Source organism: Rasamsonia emersonii (assembly GCF_000968595.1).
Source record: "Rasamsonia emersonii CBS 393.64 chromosome Unknown ctg1118621759674, whole genome shotgun sequence".
Lineage (NCBI taxonomy): Eukaryota > Fungi > Ascomycota > Eurotiomycetes > Eurotiales > Trichocomaceae > Rasamsonia > Rasamsonia emersonii.
Window position 1 is genome coordinate 64294 of NW_013563342.1, and position 15511 is coordinate 79804.

At 49.6% G+C, this 15511-nt stretch overlaps 4 protein-coding genes across 4 annotated transcripts; all 4 read left to right on the forward strand.

Annotated features, from left to right (window-relative positions):
* Positions 1-1928: 1928 nt before the first annotated feature.
* On the forward strand, positions 1929-3032 carry T310_0301 (Nucleotide binding protein Nbp35; the record flags this gene model as incomplete). Its single annotated transcript, XM_013476819.1, has 2 exons — positions 1929-2013; positions 2086-3032. 2 exons carry the CDS (start codon positions 1929-1931, stop codon positions 3030-3032), a joined length of 1032 nt encoding a protein of 343 aa, XP_013332273.1.
* Positions 3033-4960: 1928 nt separating this feature from the next.
* T310_0302 (Pepsin-type protease) lies at positions 4961-8419 on the forward strand (the record flags this gene model as incomplete). Its single annotated transcript, XM_013476820.1, has 4 exons — positions 4961-5346; positions 5407-6170; positions 6607-6683; positions 6887-8419. 4 exons carry the CDS (start codon positions 4961-4963, stop codon positions 8417-8419), a joined length of 2760 nt encoding a protein of 919 aa, XP_013332274.1.
* Positions 8420-9478: 1059 nt separating this feature from the next.
* On the forward strand, positions 9479-12953 carry T310_0303 (Vanadate resistance protein; the record flags this gene model as incomplete). Its single annotated transcript, XM_013476821.1, has 8 exons — positions 9479-10096; positions 10160-10494; positions 10644-10726; positions 10757-10878; positions 11220-11419; positions 11506-12191; positions 12243-12562; positions 12630-12953. The coding sequence occupies 8 exons, from the start codon at positions 9479-9481 to the stop codon at positions 12951-12953; spliced, it is 2688 nt and encodes an 895-aa protein (XP_013332275.1).
* Positions 12954-14205: 1252 nt separating this feature from the next.
* Positions 14206-15507, forward strand: T310_0304 (uncharacterized protein; the record flags this gene model as incomplete). Its single annotated transcript, XM_013476822.1, has 3 exons — positions 14206-14324; positions 14404-15146; positions 15209-15507. The coding sequence occupies 3 exons, from the start codon at positions 14206-14208 to the stop codon at positions 15505-15507; spliced, it is 1161 nt and encodes a 386-aa protein (XP_013332276.1).
* Positions 15508-15511: the final 4 nt, after the last annotated feature.

Genomic DNA, 15511 nt, shown 5'->3' on the forward strand with positions numbered 1-15511 from the left:
GTCTAGACTCTCTATCTCTTGCCTTATAATCATTCCTTTTTAGCTATAGCAACATATTTTTTTTATGCCGATTTTTTACATACGCTAAAATGGGGGTGACGTTCTCTGGAAAAACTCTATCTATCCATGGGAGAGACTCTCAACAACCAAGCCTAACAGAGAAACAGACTGCTAAACAGGTTGGAATCAGTCCACCAAATAAGCCTAGCATGGAAGGAGATGATGCCAATGTGAACCACATAGCAATATTTGTTCAGCTCATGATTAAATCATAAGTTGAATCAGTGAAGAAGAAGGCGCTCATTGAAAGGCCCCTTAGGATCTCAATGCCTCCTTCACGTTGCAGTGTTCTTTTCTCTCTTTGGCTATTAGTGAAATACCATGTGGGAACTCGCCGCTGATTTGATAGTGAAACTCGTTGCTGATCTTGTTGCTGATTGGTTTGTGTCTATTTTGATGCTATCCTCAGCCTCGCTCTGGAGCCTTCTATATTATCTGTGCCGCAGATCTCGCCCCAAGCAAAACCCAAATGCCCCCATTTGGTGTCTGCCAACAGATCTGGTCATATATATTGCTGAGATTCTCCCACCCGCTTCTGCTGCTGCATTGGTCCTTACTTGCAGATCAATGCTGAATACCATTGGGCGGCGCTCTCTGTCTCTGAAGAGAAAAGATAGACTGGAGCTCTTGACTATTCTTCAGCCAGACATGCCGAAGCATGTGCTTTGTCATCAGTGCGCCATCTTTCATTGCAAATATTCCTTCTATCAACAGTGTCATCGAAAATGCGCCCTTAGGGCTACCGATGGTTCATGTTGTTTACCATTTTCATGGGCACAGCAGATCATGAACCGTCATTGCTATGGACCGAACCATAAACTATCAGCGAAGATGACTTATTCCGATGAGCTTGACGAACATTCGAGATTTTCAAGACGACGAACTCGTGAATTTAGAATTACCGTGAATGATCTGATTATCAAGCAGAATATTGTGGTATTCTTCAATCACAATGACAAGCTCATCAAAGACAGAGAAGCCTTTCGGTATCCTTATTCCATTTGCCCTCACTTGTGGTGGGACGAGGTGTTTAACGCAAAGCGTTTATTAAGTAAAGCGGGAATCTTTCTAAAGTGTCCGGTCTGCCAAACAGAAATCAGATACAGACTCAAGCAAGTTAGTGAACAACAAGACTCCTTTCATCTTACAACTTGGCACTTGCTCGGTCCTTGTCGTCATCCTTCCGAGTCTCAGTGGCGTCTGGTCACTGAAGAGCCTGGCCAGCAACATAACCCGCTGTATATTACGAAAAGTGCTGCTGCACCGATACGGTTATGCTTCAAGAGCAGCCCACCATTGCCATCTCCGTTTTAGCGGCTACGTCTGGGTGAGGATGTGGTGGAGTGAAGGCAGGGTGGGATACAAAAAAAAGTACCTACGTTAGTTGGCAGGCATATCTATTTATCTCCTCGTAGAGATTCCATACCGAGTGAACAGGGGCCCAGGAGAGTAGGATATATAGACATTGTACGCGTTCTGCTAATTCTCCTAGATTTCATTCCCCCTCTCACACCCACAATCAATGCCAAACCACTTAGGATTTCTACAGGCCTCCTGTGTCTGCAACCGATCCTCGCCGATCGGCGTAAATCGGGTGCTGGATTAGATAAACATGAATCTTGTTCAGCGGGGCCCATTGCCGGCTCCGGTTCGGAGACTCTCCGTCGGAGAGTCTCCCCGCCTACCAGGCGCCACAGGGCACATCCGCGTTTGTCATCAAAGGGAACTCCGAAACTATTATCAATCACCCCACCGTATCTATTGCCTTTCTGGTAATCTACGCTCTTTTTTTCCCTCTCTTTTCTTCTCGGATTTGAGTTCCTCGAGCACGACCTGCTCTGCTGCAACTCTAAAAGACATCGTCAGAGATGGCTCCCTCTCTGGAGGATGCAACAGCGGCATCTCTAGCTGCGCCAGCGAGGGCAGCGCCAAACCTTGTTGCACCTGAACCAGGTGTGTTTTCTCCGTCGAGAATTGCGCACATATGTCGCTATTGATTGTGATTGTTGACGCGATTGGTTTTAGAACATTGTCCCGGCCCTGAATCTGAGCAGGCTGGCAAAAGCGATGCTTGCGCCGGATGTCCAAATCAATCCATTTGCGCCTCCGCCCCCAAAGGACCAGATCCAGACATTCCCCTTATCACCGCTCGTCTCTCTCAAATAAAACACAAAATTTTGGTGCTCTCAGGTAAAGGTGGCGTGGGAAAGTCGACATTTTCCGCACTCCTCGCCCACGCTTTCGCATCCAATCCAGACTCGACGGTGGGCATTATGGATACGGATATCTGTGGGCCATCGATCCCGAAGATGATGGGCGTCGAGGACGAAACGATTCATGTCAGCAATGCCGGGTGGAGTCCAGTGTGGGTGACGGATAATCTAGGAGCCATGAGCATCCAGTTCATGCTGCCCAACCGCGATGACGCTGTGATCTGGCGAGGTCCGAAGAAGAATGGTTTGATCAAGCAGTTTCTCAAGGACGTGGAATGGGGGGAGCTGGACTATCTGATTGTCGACACTCCACCGGGGACGTCGGATGAGCATCTGTCGGTCAATTCATTCCTCAAAGAGTCTGGCGTGGATGGCGCCGTGGTTGTCACCACACCTCAAGAGGTGTCCTTGCTAGATGTGCGGAAGGAGATCGATTTCTGCCGCAAGGCGGGAATCCGAATCCTAGGCCTCGTGGAGAACATGTCTGGTTTCGTCTGCCCGAACTGTACACATGAATCTCAGATCTTCCGAGCCACGACGGGTGGAGGAAGACGACTGGCTAGGAAGATGGGGATCCCTTTTCTGGGATCTGTTCCCCTGGACCCCCGGGTAGGAATGGCCTGTGATTATGGAGAAAGCTTTGTGGACAACTTCCCGGACAGCCCGGCGTCGAAGGCGATCAAGGCGGTTGTCCGGGCGGTTAGCAAGCAGGTTGGGGAGGACCCCAACCATGTCCTACTGGAAGAGATCGTGGTCTAAGGGAGGTCTTACCATGGTAGTATTCGTTTTGATTATGGACATAGCGATCCGTGTGATTTGTTTTGACCAGCGATTTGCATTTGAATGATCTTGGGTGGTACATCGGACATGGCGTTTCGGTGGGAGATTGGCGTGGGTTTTCACAACCCTGATACCCAGGGAGTATATACGTATATAGAATTATTATACGACACTACACGGTTCCGAATCTTGTGTTAATCTTACTGGCTTCTTACTGTTATTGGAATAAATAGATATCTGATGATTATTAATGACGAGGCTGCTCCATGTTCCAATGTGATCTTTGCCGGGATCCATGTCATGGTGCTTTTTGGGGCAAATCTGTCTCGCTTCACATGTTCAGGGGAATATCGGTAGCCGGATAGAAGTCTGTAAAGATATCATCGGTATGAGACATCACTCGGAGTCTGAGACATATGTCTCGAACGGCAAAAGTTGCCGAAGAGGCTATGTTAGACACTTACGCACCAAGAGGAGTTTTCTCTGAGGTACTACCTAAATGGTAGAAAAGGAACGATTTTAATAATCTATCTAGGTGGTTAGGTCGTCATGATATTGCACCAGTGCAGCAAAGTATAATAGTAAATAGGTACTACTAATTAAAGCCCATCTGCCAGAAGTTCTTGCATGAAAATTGCACAAGACCATCCTGGAGCTTGTCGTTTCAGAATCACTGCGGGTAAAAAGATCATGTAACACTACCAGGATTGGCACATTGTGGCTGTAGACCCCATCATACTGTCCTGGTCGTGTTGCTTGTCTCGCTTTCCTCGTTACCCGGTGCGGCAAGCAAAGGAGATATGTGGCGGCAGGTTTTGTTGTAGAGCAGTAATAGCAGTCGCATTGACCGCGCGAACTTCGGCAGAGTAACCGCAGAGAGGAACTACAAAGTATCGATAAAATGGTATAGGTACCCGTAGTAATTAAATTAATTCTCTTCCGGCGGATTCGTCAGCTACCAGCGACTCGAATCTGATTTGCTGTGTTAGGCGCCCTCCCGAGCAGTCTGTTTACAAGCCTTGAAGGGAAGTCGCCAGTCAGCTTTGGCACTGGCAGCAGCAGGAGGCTGCTGTTTCGGGCAAGTGCGGGAGGCGCGCCGTGGATTGGTTGGCGGCCAGGCATAAGGCAGGTCGCAGCTTCCAAGTTCCGTGTTTCAGACATGCGACAACAACCGCCAAGCAGCTTGCCAGGGAAAGCTCCCGACAGACAGCGTCTCTCTATCCAAAACTCTTCGAGCACGCAGTTCCCCACCGCCACGACACATCGATCGTTTGAATATCTGGCAGGCTCCTGAAATGTATCCGGGCCGCGCAAGCCCCGCGTGTACCGTCACTGTACTCCCTGCAGGAGATCTGAATCCACCAACCAGATGGCCAACCACCGATCTAGTCCTGAATCATGGAGCTGGCTGCCAGCGGCTTTCACACCAGTGTGAGCTGTCAAGTGAATCCTAAACAGCTTCTAACAAATGGTACTGTACCATTGATGGGTCTGTTGTCTTAACCCTTTTCTCCCCCTGGTTTCCGTACTAAGGATATTTAGTGTCAATATGGAGATATCCTGCCGTGCAGATGTAGAAAATATTACTAGTAATCCTCTCCCGGGGATATCTGCTCTTCACTTTTCTTGCTTTTTCTCTTTTGTGTTTCTTTCTATCCGCCTCTTTTGAAATCTCGTTCCTCTGGGAGGCCTTCCATTCTTCTGCCCTCTTTCTTCTATCTTCACTCTTTGCCTCTCTTCCCTTTTTTAACCTTGCCCCCTACAGCGTCAAGTCTGGACTTGACCCTGTTTCCATTCTTGAAAATACAACTTTTCTTATAATTTATATCTTCTTCCTTCAGCCTTCTTCGTCTTGGCCGCTTTCGTTCCGTAATTGCCAGGCACCTCCGGGAGGGGCACTTATCAAGATGAAGTTTCTGACATCTTTTCTCTGCACGCTCCTTTTCTTCTCAAGTCTAGCACTTGGTGTGCCAACAGCACCCAAACGGAAAGGCAGGTCCTTTAAAGTAGATCGGGTGCGACGCAGTGACTATGTGCCCTATGGTCCTGCAGCCTTGCGAAAGGCTTACCGCAAGTTCAACATCACCCAAACGAATTTCGGCCTCGATGTTCTTGATTTTGAACCCATCAAGCCCAGTGAGCTTGCTTCTAAGGCGACCACCAATCCCAAGGAGCCAGATGAGCAGGGTGCCGTGAGTGCCATGTCTATTAATAATGATGCTGAGTTTGTGTCCCCAGTTCAGATTGGCGGGCAGACACTGGTGATGGATTTCGACACTGGATCGTCAGATTTGTATGTATCTTGTGGTCTACCTAACACCAGGAGGTTGTTATTGACTGACCAGTTCCATAGGTGGGTGTTCAACACCCAGCTCAGCAAGGCGGCCCAGCAAGGCCACACTATCTATGATCCGGCTAAATCTCAAACCTTTAAGCAAATAGAGGGCGCGACATTCAACATCACTTATGGTGATGGATCCAGTGCTTCCGGCAACGTTGGGACCGATACTGTCAATATTGGAGGTGCCACTGTTGAAAACCAGGCTGTCGAACTGGCGACCGAGGTGTCCCAGTCGTTCATCGAAGACACCAGCTCGAACGGACTGGTGGGCCTCGCATTCTCCAAACTCAACACGGTACAGCCTCAGCAACAAAAGACCTTCTTCGATAATATCGCGAGCTCGTTAGATGAACCTGTCATGACTGCATCTCTGAAGGCCGGCGGTGTGGGAACCTACGAGTTTGGAAGGATCGATCAAACTAAGTTCACCGGTCAGCTTGCGAATGTGTCTGTGGACAATTCCAATGGCTTCTGGCAGTTCAACTCTGCGCAGTTTGCCGTTGGTGATGGGCAATTGCAGGATATCCGAATTGCACCCACCGCCATCGCTGACACGGGCACTTCGCTCATGCTCGTCAGTCCTGAAGTCGCCGAAGCATACTACTCGCAAGTCCAGGGTGCCGTGTTCGCAAACCAGGCTGGTGGATTCATCTTTCCCTGCGATGCTCAGCTGCCCACCTTGTCAATAGCCGTAGGCGATGACAACTTGGCAACCGTGCCGGGAGCGGTGGGATCATTCTCCGAGATTGGAACGAACACCACGAACGGCCAAAAGCGTAAGTCTTCCAGAGGCCTCTTGTACTTTCTCATTTTCCCGCTAACTTCCATACGTAGTGTGCTTTGGAGGCATTCAGTCAAACCAAGGCAGCGAATTCCAGATCTTCGGAGATGTGTTCCTCAAGTCCATGTTCGTCGTCTTTGATCAGAGAGGCCCTTCGTTGGGGTTGGCCACCCCTACCTAGAGCTATGGCACTATGATGTCCACCTAATCTTTTTGCATCTCCTTGGAGTCAATGACTTCCTCTCGTCGTCTGATAATTTTTTTTATCTACTTGGACCTTACTTGCACATTACATTTCTTGATACGTGTACATCAGGGTCGCGCCATGAATTCATGGTCTTGAAGGATCTGCGTTAGTACATACATACGTGTCCCTTGTTAGATATACACGTTAGATTAACAATGAGAACCTCATCTGCTGTACGATGTAGATCCAGAAACGTGCAAAAAGGAAGAATCGACAATTGCTGTATCAGGTACCTTAACTGGTCACGCCTGTCCATACCAGGTAAGTTCGCTTAGGCTGAGTCATCCAAGTGGGCCGCAGCCCTAACGTGTCCCGCTCGAAGCAAAAAGTTACTCCTTGGAAGGGCAAGCCTGCCGTTCGCAGCTGCAGAGGACCACCGAACACACGTCTGCCATTCGGAGTCGACCTTCTTCGACTAGCCAACAACATATTAAGATTCTTTCCTGGCAGGATTCACCTTACAGCTGCCCAAGCTGAAGCCCCTCACCTCCGCCGGGACTCTACTGCGGGCCGCAGGAACCCCGCTTCTCCGTCAACCACAGACCTCATTCCTTGTCCTGCGATCTCGCCCAAGCCTCGCTATCAGTCGCCCTTCTCTGCCAGGCAGACTCTCTCCAAGATTTCATTCCCGATACTTTTCCAAAATGGCCACCGCTTCCGCTCCCGAGAGCTCTCTGCTCTCCCTGCTCTACCGTTCCTATCCCACCGCGATCTCCCCGGATGCGACCGAACTCGATCTCGCCCATGCCACCCCTAATATCTTCCCGCAGAACTCTTACTCGGAAGCCGAGGAGGCAGATATCAAACAATGGCTGAATACCATCCGTGGTTTGACCGCTGCCCTTGGCAAGGATGACAAGCATGTCATCGACACGATCCTCGCCAATCTCAACACCCATCTGGCAACGCGGACAACTCTCCTCGGCGCGAAGCCTTCTGTTGCGGACATTGCGGCCTACGCGGTGTTGGCCCCCATTGTGGAGAAGTGGACTCCCGAGGAGCGTACTGGAGAGAAGGGATACCACCATATTGTGAGACACATCGACTTTGTTCAGAATGGATCACTGTTCGCTCTCAACATCCCGGACGAGGAGAAAGTCGCCATAGACGTGGATGACGTTCGCTTTGTGCCGAAACCAGTGGATCCTAAGGAGGAAAAGGAGCGGAAGAAGAAGGAGAAAGCTGAAGCCCAAGCTGCGGGTAAAGAGAAGACAGTTGTTGTAGGACAGAGCAAGGCCGAGAAGGGCAAGGATACCGTCCGCGAGGCGCCGGAGTCCACTAAAGAAGCGCCTGACGCGGCTAAGAAGGAGAAGAAGGAAAAGAAAGAGAAGAAGGAGAAGCAGCCCAAGCCCGCGCCCGCGCCCGCTGCACCGCTGTCGCCGTCCCTGATTGACCTCCGTGTCGGTCATATTCTTCGTGCGATCCACCACCCCAACGCGGATTCCCTCTATGTCTCTACCATCGACTGCGGTGACGCTCCTGGAACCGAAAACACGTCGCTGGACGAGGCCACGGGTAAGACAGTTCGGACGGTCTGCTCTGGATTGAATGGCCTCGTACCACTCGAAGAAATGCAAGGCCGCAAGATTGTTGCTGTTTGCAACCTGAAGCCCGTCACTATGCGCGGCATCAAGTCGGCCGCCATGGTTCTCGCCGCATCACCACGCGTGGCTGAGGGAGAGGATTCTCATGCCGGCCCTGTTGAACTTGTCACCCCACCGGCGGATGCTGAGGCGGGTGAGCGGGTCTTCTTCGAGGGCTGGAGCGAAGGCGAGCCGGAGAAGGTGTTGAACCCGAAGAAGAAGATCTGGGAGACCTTCCAGCCCGGTTTTACGACCACCGACAACTTGGAGGTTGCGTTCGACAGTACGCAGGTTCCTATTCTGCAGAGCGGAGAGGCATCTGCCACGGCAGCCAGGAATCCTATTGGGAGACTGGTTACGAAGTCAGGCGGTGTCTGCACAGTAAAGAGCCTCAAGGGCGCTACGGTCCGATGATTTGAGGAATTAAAAAAAAAAGGAAAAGAAAGGGGTACAATTTATAGCCAGTGGTTGGAATGAAAAAAAAAAACTCACAAATAGATTGTCCAATTTTAGGAGCATGAATTCTGTTGTCTAGCATTGAACAATGATCTTCATATTGTCCTCATAATGGGCGATTTCTCCATTGACGAAGGAACACCATAGTTGTGGAGGAGCGACGCCGTATTCCAACAATGGTACCTAGGCAGTATTCCTAGCAAAGCCAAATATTTTGTTGGTTTGCCTTCATGCAATAGAATTCGCCCCTTCAGCTGTTTCTAGCTCTGGTGTAACCAAGTACTCCGTGGGTACCTAGGTACGTCGTAATTAGCTTACCAAAGATGGTAACAAAGTTAGGCTTCCAATGCGTATCTAATCTAATAATACGGAGTATGTAATATGTACAGTACAAGGTTCTTCAGGCGAGTGGGCTGGCTGGCTGGCTGACGGTGGGCATGGGTGGGTTTGCATGGTTGCATGGATGGATCGTGGCGATTAATCAGATTGATGGGGCGATTTGCCTGTCGATCGCTTTTCAGCTTCGGAGTCGGAGGATCACCAGGTGGACACACTAGACTGATTTAGCCTTTATGACGTCTCTACTTTCGGGGTCTCTGTCTCTCTGAGATCAGCGCTTTTTCTTTTTGTCTTCTTTCCCCTGAAGATATTAATACTTAACTTAATAGCGACGATAGTTACATCTCAGATTTATTTATTTTCTTTTTTTTAACCCCTTCCGCTGCTGGCAAAGCCACTGGTGCCGGTTCGAGAACAGTTCGTTCTAATCTGCGTGTTCTTTTTTTAGCCCCTCTTGAATAAAATACTTAGTTGGCCGCCATGCTTCAATAGACTACTTACTACAAAGGGGGCCCTTTTTTTGCGCAATTGTTTCGTTCATCTTTTTCCACCTAAGGGCATCGTATCGTCGCTCGTTTAAAATTCTGTGTTTTTTTTAAATTCAATCTCCTTTTTTATCTACCGCTATACCCAGTAATACGACTACTGCTCTGGACCTGGTAATGCATGTGACATACCATGGCTACCCCACTCATTGGAACGGTCATCATCACGGGGGGAAATGGTGCTCTGGGATCGGAAATCGCTGTCGCGATCGCCAAGACACAGCCTCTGGTGCACCTGCTCCTGGCGGCGCGCAACGTCAAGGATGAGAGTGTCCAGCAGGTGGCGGACAAGATCCGGATGATTGGGCCTAGATCCCTGGAGATCGCAAAGCTGGATCTGGCCGATTTCAACTCGGTGACTACCTTTGCCAGATTTACCGTGGAGAGAGTTCAGCGCAAGACCATCCCGCCCATCATGGTCCTCATCAACTCCGCTGCTACGCTGTCTTACTCCTGCGATGAGTTTACAAAGGACGGATACGATCCCGTCTACCAGGTCAACTGTCTGTCGCCATTCTTGCTGACGGTGAGCCTGCTCGAGGGATTCCGTGCTTCTGGATCACTGGTTTTGAACATTGGCTGTTCAACCATCTCTGATGGCAGACTGGATTACTTTGAAACATATGGTGCCAGAGGAGAGAAGAGCCGATCGGGATCAGCTCTGAGTGCCAAAGAAGGGAATATTCGTTTCGGGAGCAGCAAGCTCTTAATGAGTGCCGTCATGTATGCACTACGACGGAGTCTCCATCAGGTAAGTTTTTTTTTCTCCTGCCAGATTTGTTTTGTTGCATCAATTCTGAAAAAACGTCTGCAGACTGCGAATATTTCTCTGAACATCTGCACCCTCGATCCGGGAGGCATGGCTGGCGAGAGCCGTCTGTCAACAGATATGCCCAAGTCAATGCGAGTCACCCAGAAGACGCGGGAGAGTCTCCGTCCGCTGGTCCGGATATTCTCGAAGAGCGCTATCAATACGACGAGTGTGCCTGCGAAGGCTATTGCACGGATCGCTTTCCAGAAGAATAGATTTGGAGATTCAGAACCGTACTATATCCTGGACGATGTCTATGAGGCATCGTCCGTCATCGAAGTGCTCCGAGATGGCGAGAAGATGAATAGTTTGCTCAGAAAGATCATGGTGCAGGTCGGGTTAGCAATGGAAGGATCACCGTCTCCTGTGTAACGTGGCATGAAGATGAACGTAGAAGGGTGATGACCCACAGTTGGGTTTCGATGAAATTAGATATAGTGGGCTGCCATGGTGCAGTCTTGACCGTAGCAAGTACATGTAATAATAGTGGATGTGGAAGCTATTACAAGATGGAGACAGCTGCTAAGAATGCGTCTTCGTATTATTATAGGACAGCCTTCCACGATCTAGGTAGGTGGGTATATGTACTCCTAGAAATAGAACAGCAACAACGGCATGCCGACCTGTGTGTTATTGTCTGCAGGGTCTGGCCAGATCAGAATGTGCCAGTGCGACTAATAGTGCCGATCGTAGGAATGTTCTCTGCTGCAGTGTGTGCGTTGGTATGCCGCAAGCAGTGGTCTCCTGGGGTTAGTCTGGCCAGCGGGTGCGCACGCCACTGATTCCAGAATGACCATCTCCGGCGGCGTGCCTAATCCTAAAGGCGGCGACTAGTCTGGCTTGAGGACAACAGTAACCTTCGACTTCCTCCGGCCCCCCGACCTGGCCATTCCGGGCACTTCATCTTCAAAATCCACTCCCTTTTCTCTTTATATACTTGCTGGGTCAACATTGGGGGATCGGGTTTCTATCTCCCTTTTATTTTTTTGCCGCCCCGATACCATCTTTTCCTTCCCTCTTGCGCCGGCGAATTGCGCGTCTTTTCTGCAACGTGTTTCATTAGAGGGAAGGCTGTTGGGGGACAAAGCCTGTGGCCGCAGCCTCTGACGGCCCTGGCAAAAAGAGGTTGCTTGATTTCCAGAGAGATCCTTTGCCGACATATGCTGTTGGTGCTGGAGAGATGAACAGGCACTACGCCTACGCCAACGGCTACAATGCCTACCCTCGCGGGGGAAGCGGCACCTTCTCAATATCGCCGCATAGGTAAGTTCCATATGGGAGCTCCGATATCTTTATGGTTCAAATCGGCATTACGAGGTAAATCTAACGCTTTCATCGCGTCGAACCAGATTTCAACCTCGTTCACAATCAGCACTACGGCGTCGAAAACAATTGATCACACGGCTATGTGTCGTTGGCGGAATATCGTTATTCGTGCTGTTTATGATCATTCCCTCCTGGCGCGCTGCTATTCTTCCTGCACTATCCCTCGGGCTTATTTCTCCCACGGGCGACGATTTTGGGCTGGAGACGGTCCGCTACTATGACCTTTCCAACGTCCAGGGGACGGCGAGGGGTTGGGAGCGCGAGGAACGGGTGCTCATGTGCACACCGCTCCGAGACGCAGAGCCTCATCTACCGATGTTTTTTTCGCACCTGCGAAACCTGACTTACCCGCACCACCTGATCGATCTTGCATTCTTGGTTTCGGATTCGAAAGATAACACCCTGGGAAAGCTCTCCGAGATGCTCGTCGAGCTTCAGAATGACCCGAACCCCCAAATGCATTTTGGTGAGATTTCGGTTCTCGAGAAAGATTTTGGCCAGAATGTGGCACAGGATGTGGAGAGTCGGCATGGCTTTGCTGCCCAGGCCGGACGACGGAAGCTGATGGCTCAAGCACGGAATTGGTTGTTAAGTGCCACGCTGCGCCCCACGCACAGCTGGGTCTACTGGAGGGACGCAGATGTTGAGACTGCGCCATTCACGATTATAGAAGATCTCATGAGGCATAACAAGGACATCATTGTTCCAAGTAAGTGGATGATGGCGAACCAACCGTGACTGCTGAAACTAACGACCATAGATGTCTGGCGACCGCTTCCGGATTGGCTGGGTGGAGAACAACCGTATGATTTGAACTCGTGGCAGGAGTCTGAAACCGCTCTCGCCCTCGCAGATACTCTGGATGAAGATGCAGTGATCGTCGAAGGCTACGCAGAATATGCAACATGGCGGCCGCATCTTGCCTACCTTCGAGACCCGTACGGGGACCCCGATATGGAAATGGAGATTGACGGTGTTGGAGGTGTCAGTATCTTGGCAAAGGCCAAAGTGTTTCGCTCGGGCGTTCACTTCCCTGCCTTCAGTTTTGAGAAACACGCTGAAACAGAAGCGTTTGGCAAGGTAAGACGGGATCGTGCTGGCATATTCTTGTTCACCTTTTGCCGCGACGCTAACTCGACCGGCACAGATGGCTAAACGTATGAAATTCTCGGTTGTTGGTCTTCCACATTACACCATTTGGCATTTGTATGAGCCCAGTGTCGAGGATATCCGTCACATGGAAGAAATGGAACGGGAACGAAAGGAACGAGAGAAAGAAGAGATGGAGAGGGCTGAACGTCAACAAAAGATAAAGGAACAGTTCAGGGACACTAAAGCTGAATGGGAACAGGACGGTGCCGCCGTCCAGGATCTGGTTCAGAAGGAGAAGGCCCGACAGGAACGAAAGGGATCCGAGGAGGGACCCGCAGCGAAGGCAGAGAAAGAGGATATCAGCGAAGGAAGTCAATGAATACAGTTGTTTCATTTTTTCTCCTACCTGATTGTAAGTTTTTTCGTCAGAAGTTCTTTTTTTTAACCCTTTCACTTCTCTCACATACCCTGGGTTTATTATACCCCCTGCAAGCAACCTGGGACATCCATTCTCGTCGTCTCCTCTAGTTCGGATTCTTACTTCTTGCTTGCAGGAACTATACTACTATAGGGATACCAACATAACACATATATTCGTTCCGATGCTATCTATAAACATATTTCGTGCCAATTATTGGAGTCAGGGTGCGGCAATCGCCGTGTGATTTGTTTCGAGTCTGTGATGATCTTTTGTATGCTTGTACTATCTTCTTCTTTTTCTTGGACTACTTCTTCGACATGGAGCAGGCTTGGTTGGGACTTTCTGTGAATCAATGTCTTCACCTCACTCTCTGCGCTCTGTTTTTCTTTTCTTTTTTTTTCTTTTGCGCAGAGGTTCTTTTTTTTTTCTTCTCCTAGAAACGACCGACAGACAGATGGGTTGGTATTCAGGAGACTGGGGAAGTGATCATTTTTACTTACACCCTTCTTTTTTTTGGTACTGTACAGATTATTTTCACGATTTAGCGTTGATCGTCGGGTTAAGTGTAGGCAAGTTCATTCCTGACAGACGCTGGTTGTCTTTTTTTTATTTCTATGTATGTACAATGATTCCTTTTTTTTGTCTACAAGTCATTTATGAAATATCATTTCCTTATTCTACCTTTATATCCATAAACTGTCTAAAATTTGTAGTCCATGATAGTAGTTGGAGTACCTTGAACCAACCCACTCAACATGTCCTCTCCTGTCTTAAAGAGAAAGAGGGCATAGCCACAAATGAGTATTTGAATACCAACGGCTTTCACATGCAGGTCTTGCAGTTGAGCTTAATCTCTCTCGTCATTGTCATCTCTCTCTCCTTCCTTATATCTCATCTCAAGAACGGCAGGAATTGATACAAGCCAATACTTTTTACCATTGTTGTTTCACTTTCGCTGCTATCCTTCTAGAGTCTCAACGAAGGCTCCCTTCTACAGAATAAGCGGTGGTCTGTGCACGCACCGCGTTGCGCTCCACGAGTCCCGGTCTCTCGTCGGAATTAATTATTGATGTGAATTGTGTTTGCGACAGGAATCCCCGCATGAGAGACAGCATATCTATTGGTTTCCTTCTCTTTCAGATCTTTTCCTTTTGTTATTCTTTTCATTAATCCATCAAGGTCGACAAAAGCTAGACCAGGCAAATAAGTAATGTCCACACAGGCGGCGCGGAGCATCCGCTTCACGCACACTTTTCCGCAGCAAGGGTTCAGGCTGCTTGAATTGCCTCCAGAGCTGCTCGAGCTGCTCTCTTCCGACGATCCTCCCACGTATGGAAATCCTCTATACTTCGTGCATTGAATTGAGCTCAAGAAATTTTGCTAACTGTTCTGGGTCTGTACTTTCTAGTCTCTTGCTGAAATCCCCGCCGCCAGAAGCGTACCAGTCCACCGCCGACTCCAGTGGTGCCCGAGAGTATGTCAACCTGTGCACGCCGACAAAGACATTCCGATTACGACAGGTCCAATCATCGAATTCGATACACTTGATACGGCCAAGCAATGGGAGCATTCCTTCGGATAATGGGGACGCCGAGCTGGACCTCACGGAGACGGTAACCGCAATCGCGAAGTGCGGGTCCACGTTGGAATTGCATACCCTCGAGGAAGGATTTTCAGCGACTCAATTCCTGGAGCGGAGCTTGAAACTCTACGATTGGTTGAGCGTCGACGGAGATGTGCAGATGGGAGAAGGAGGAGGGTTGGGCTCTGCTTTAACGTTGTCGGAAAGGAAGAGAGTGAAGGAGGAAATACTTCGCGACGTTCCGATGTCCGTGTCTGAGTGCGAGAGTGCATGGAAGGAGCTCTGCGCATTCGTACATAGTGATACTACAACAGGCGACAATTCCGGTCTCACTGGCTTCCGGCCGTCTGCAAGGGTGAAGCTCGACGTCTGGAAGAGAATGGTCGAAGGCTCCGTTTTGCAGGGGATCGATATGGAGAAACAGTTTCTTGTCAAGGACCTGTGGAAAGCTGTTCTTGATGAGGATGGAGAGGAGCCTTTCCCTCAGCCGTTATTCGAAGCCGTCGTAAGGAGGCTGGCCGAGTCGTCCGGATCGAATGACGCCCAGGCTTATGATTCAGAACTGAAATGTAAGTTTGTTTATATTGTAGTCCTTAATAGTCTCCCACTCTAATTCAGGGTTGATCTTTAGGGTCGAACTTGGACAAGGTCGTCAGCATCAGATGGGTTGGTGAGACGTACCTAGAGGTCTCTGCACCAACGGCAGCCTCCGCAATCGGCCGAACTGAATTCATCAATGGCTGGAAGGATTTGTTACCAGAGTCCTGGCGGGACCAGGCGACATTGGATGCGTTGACGGTTCGCGATATTCCATTCCCCTCTCGATTTGTGTTCAGCCTTGTTGACTGTCTTATGTCCAGGAGGGCACTTACAAGTATCCGGACCCGACTTCAATATGCTTCGTGTATGAGTCTGAACGCCAGAAGATGAAGAA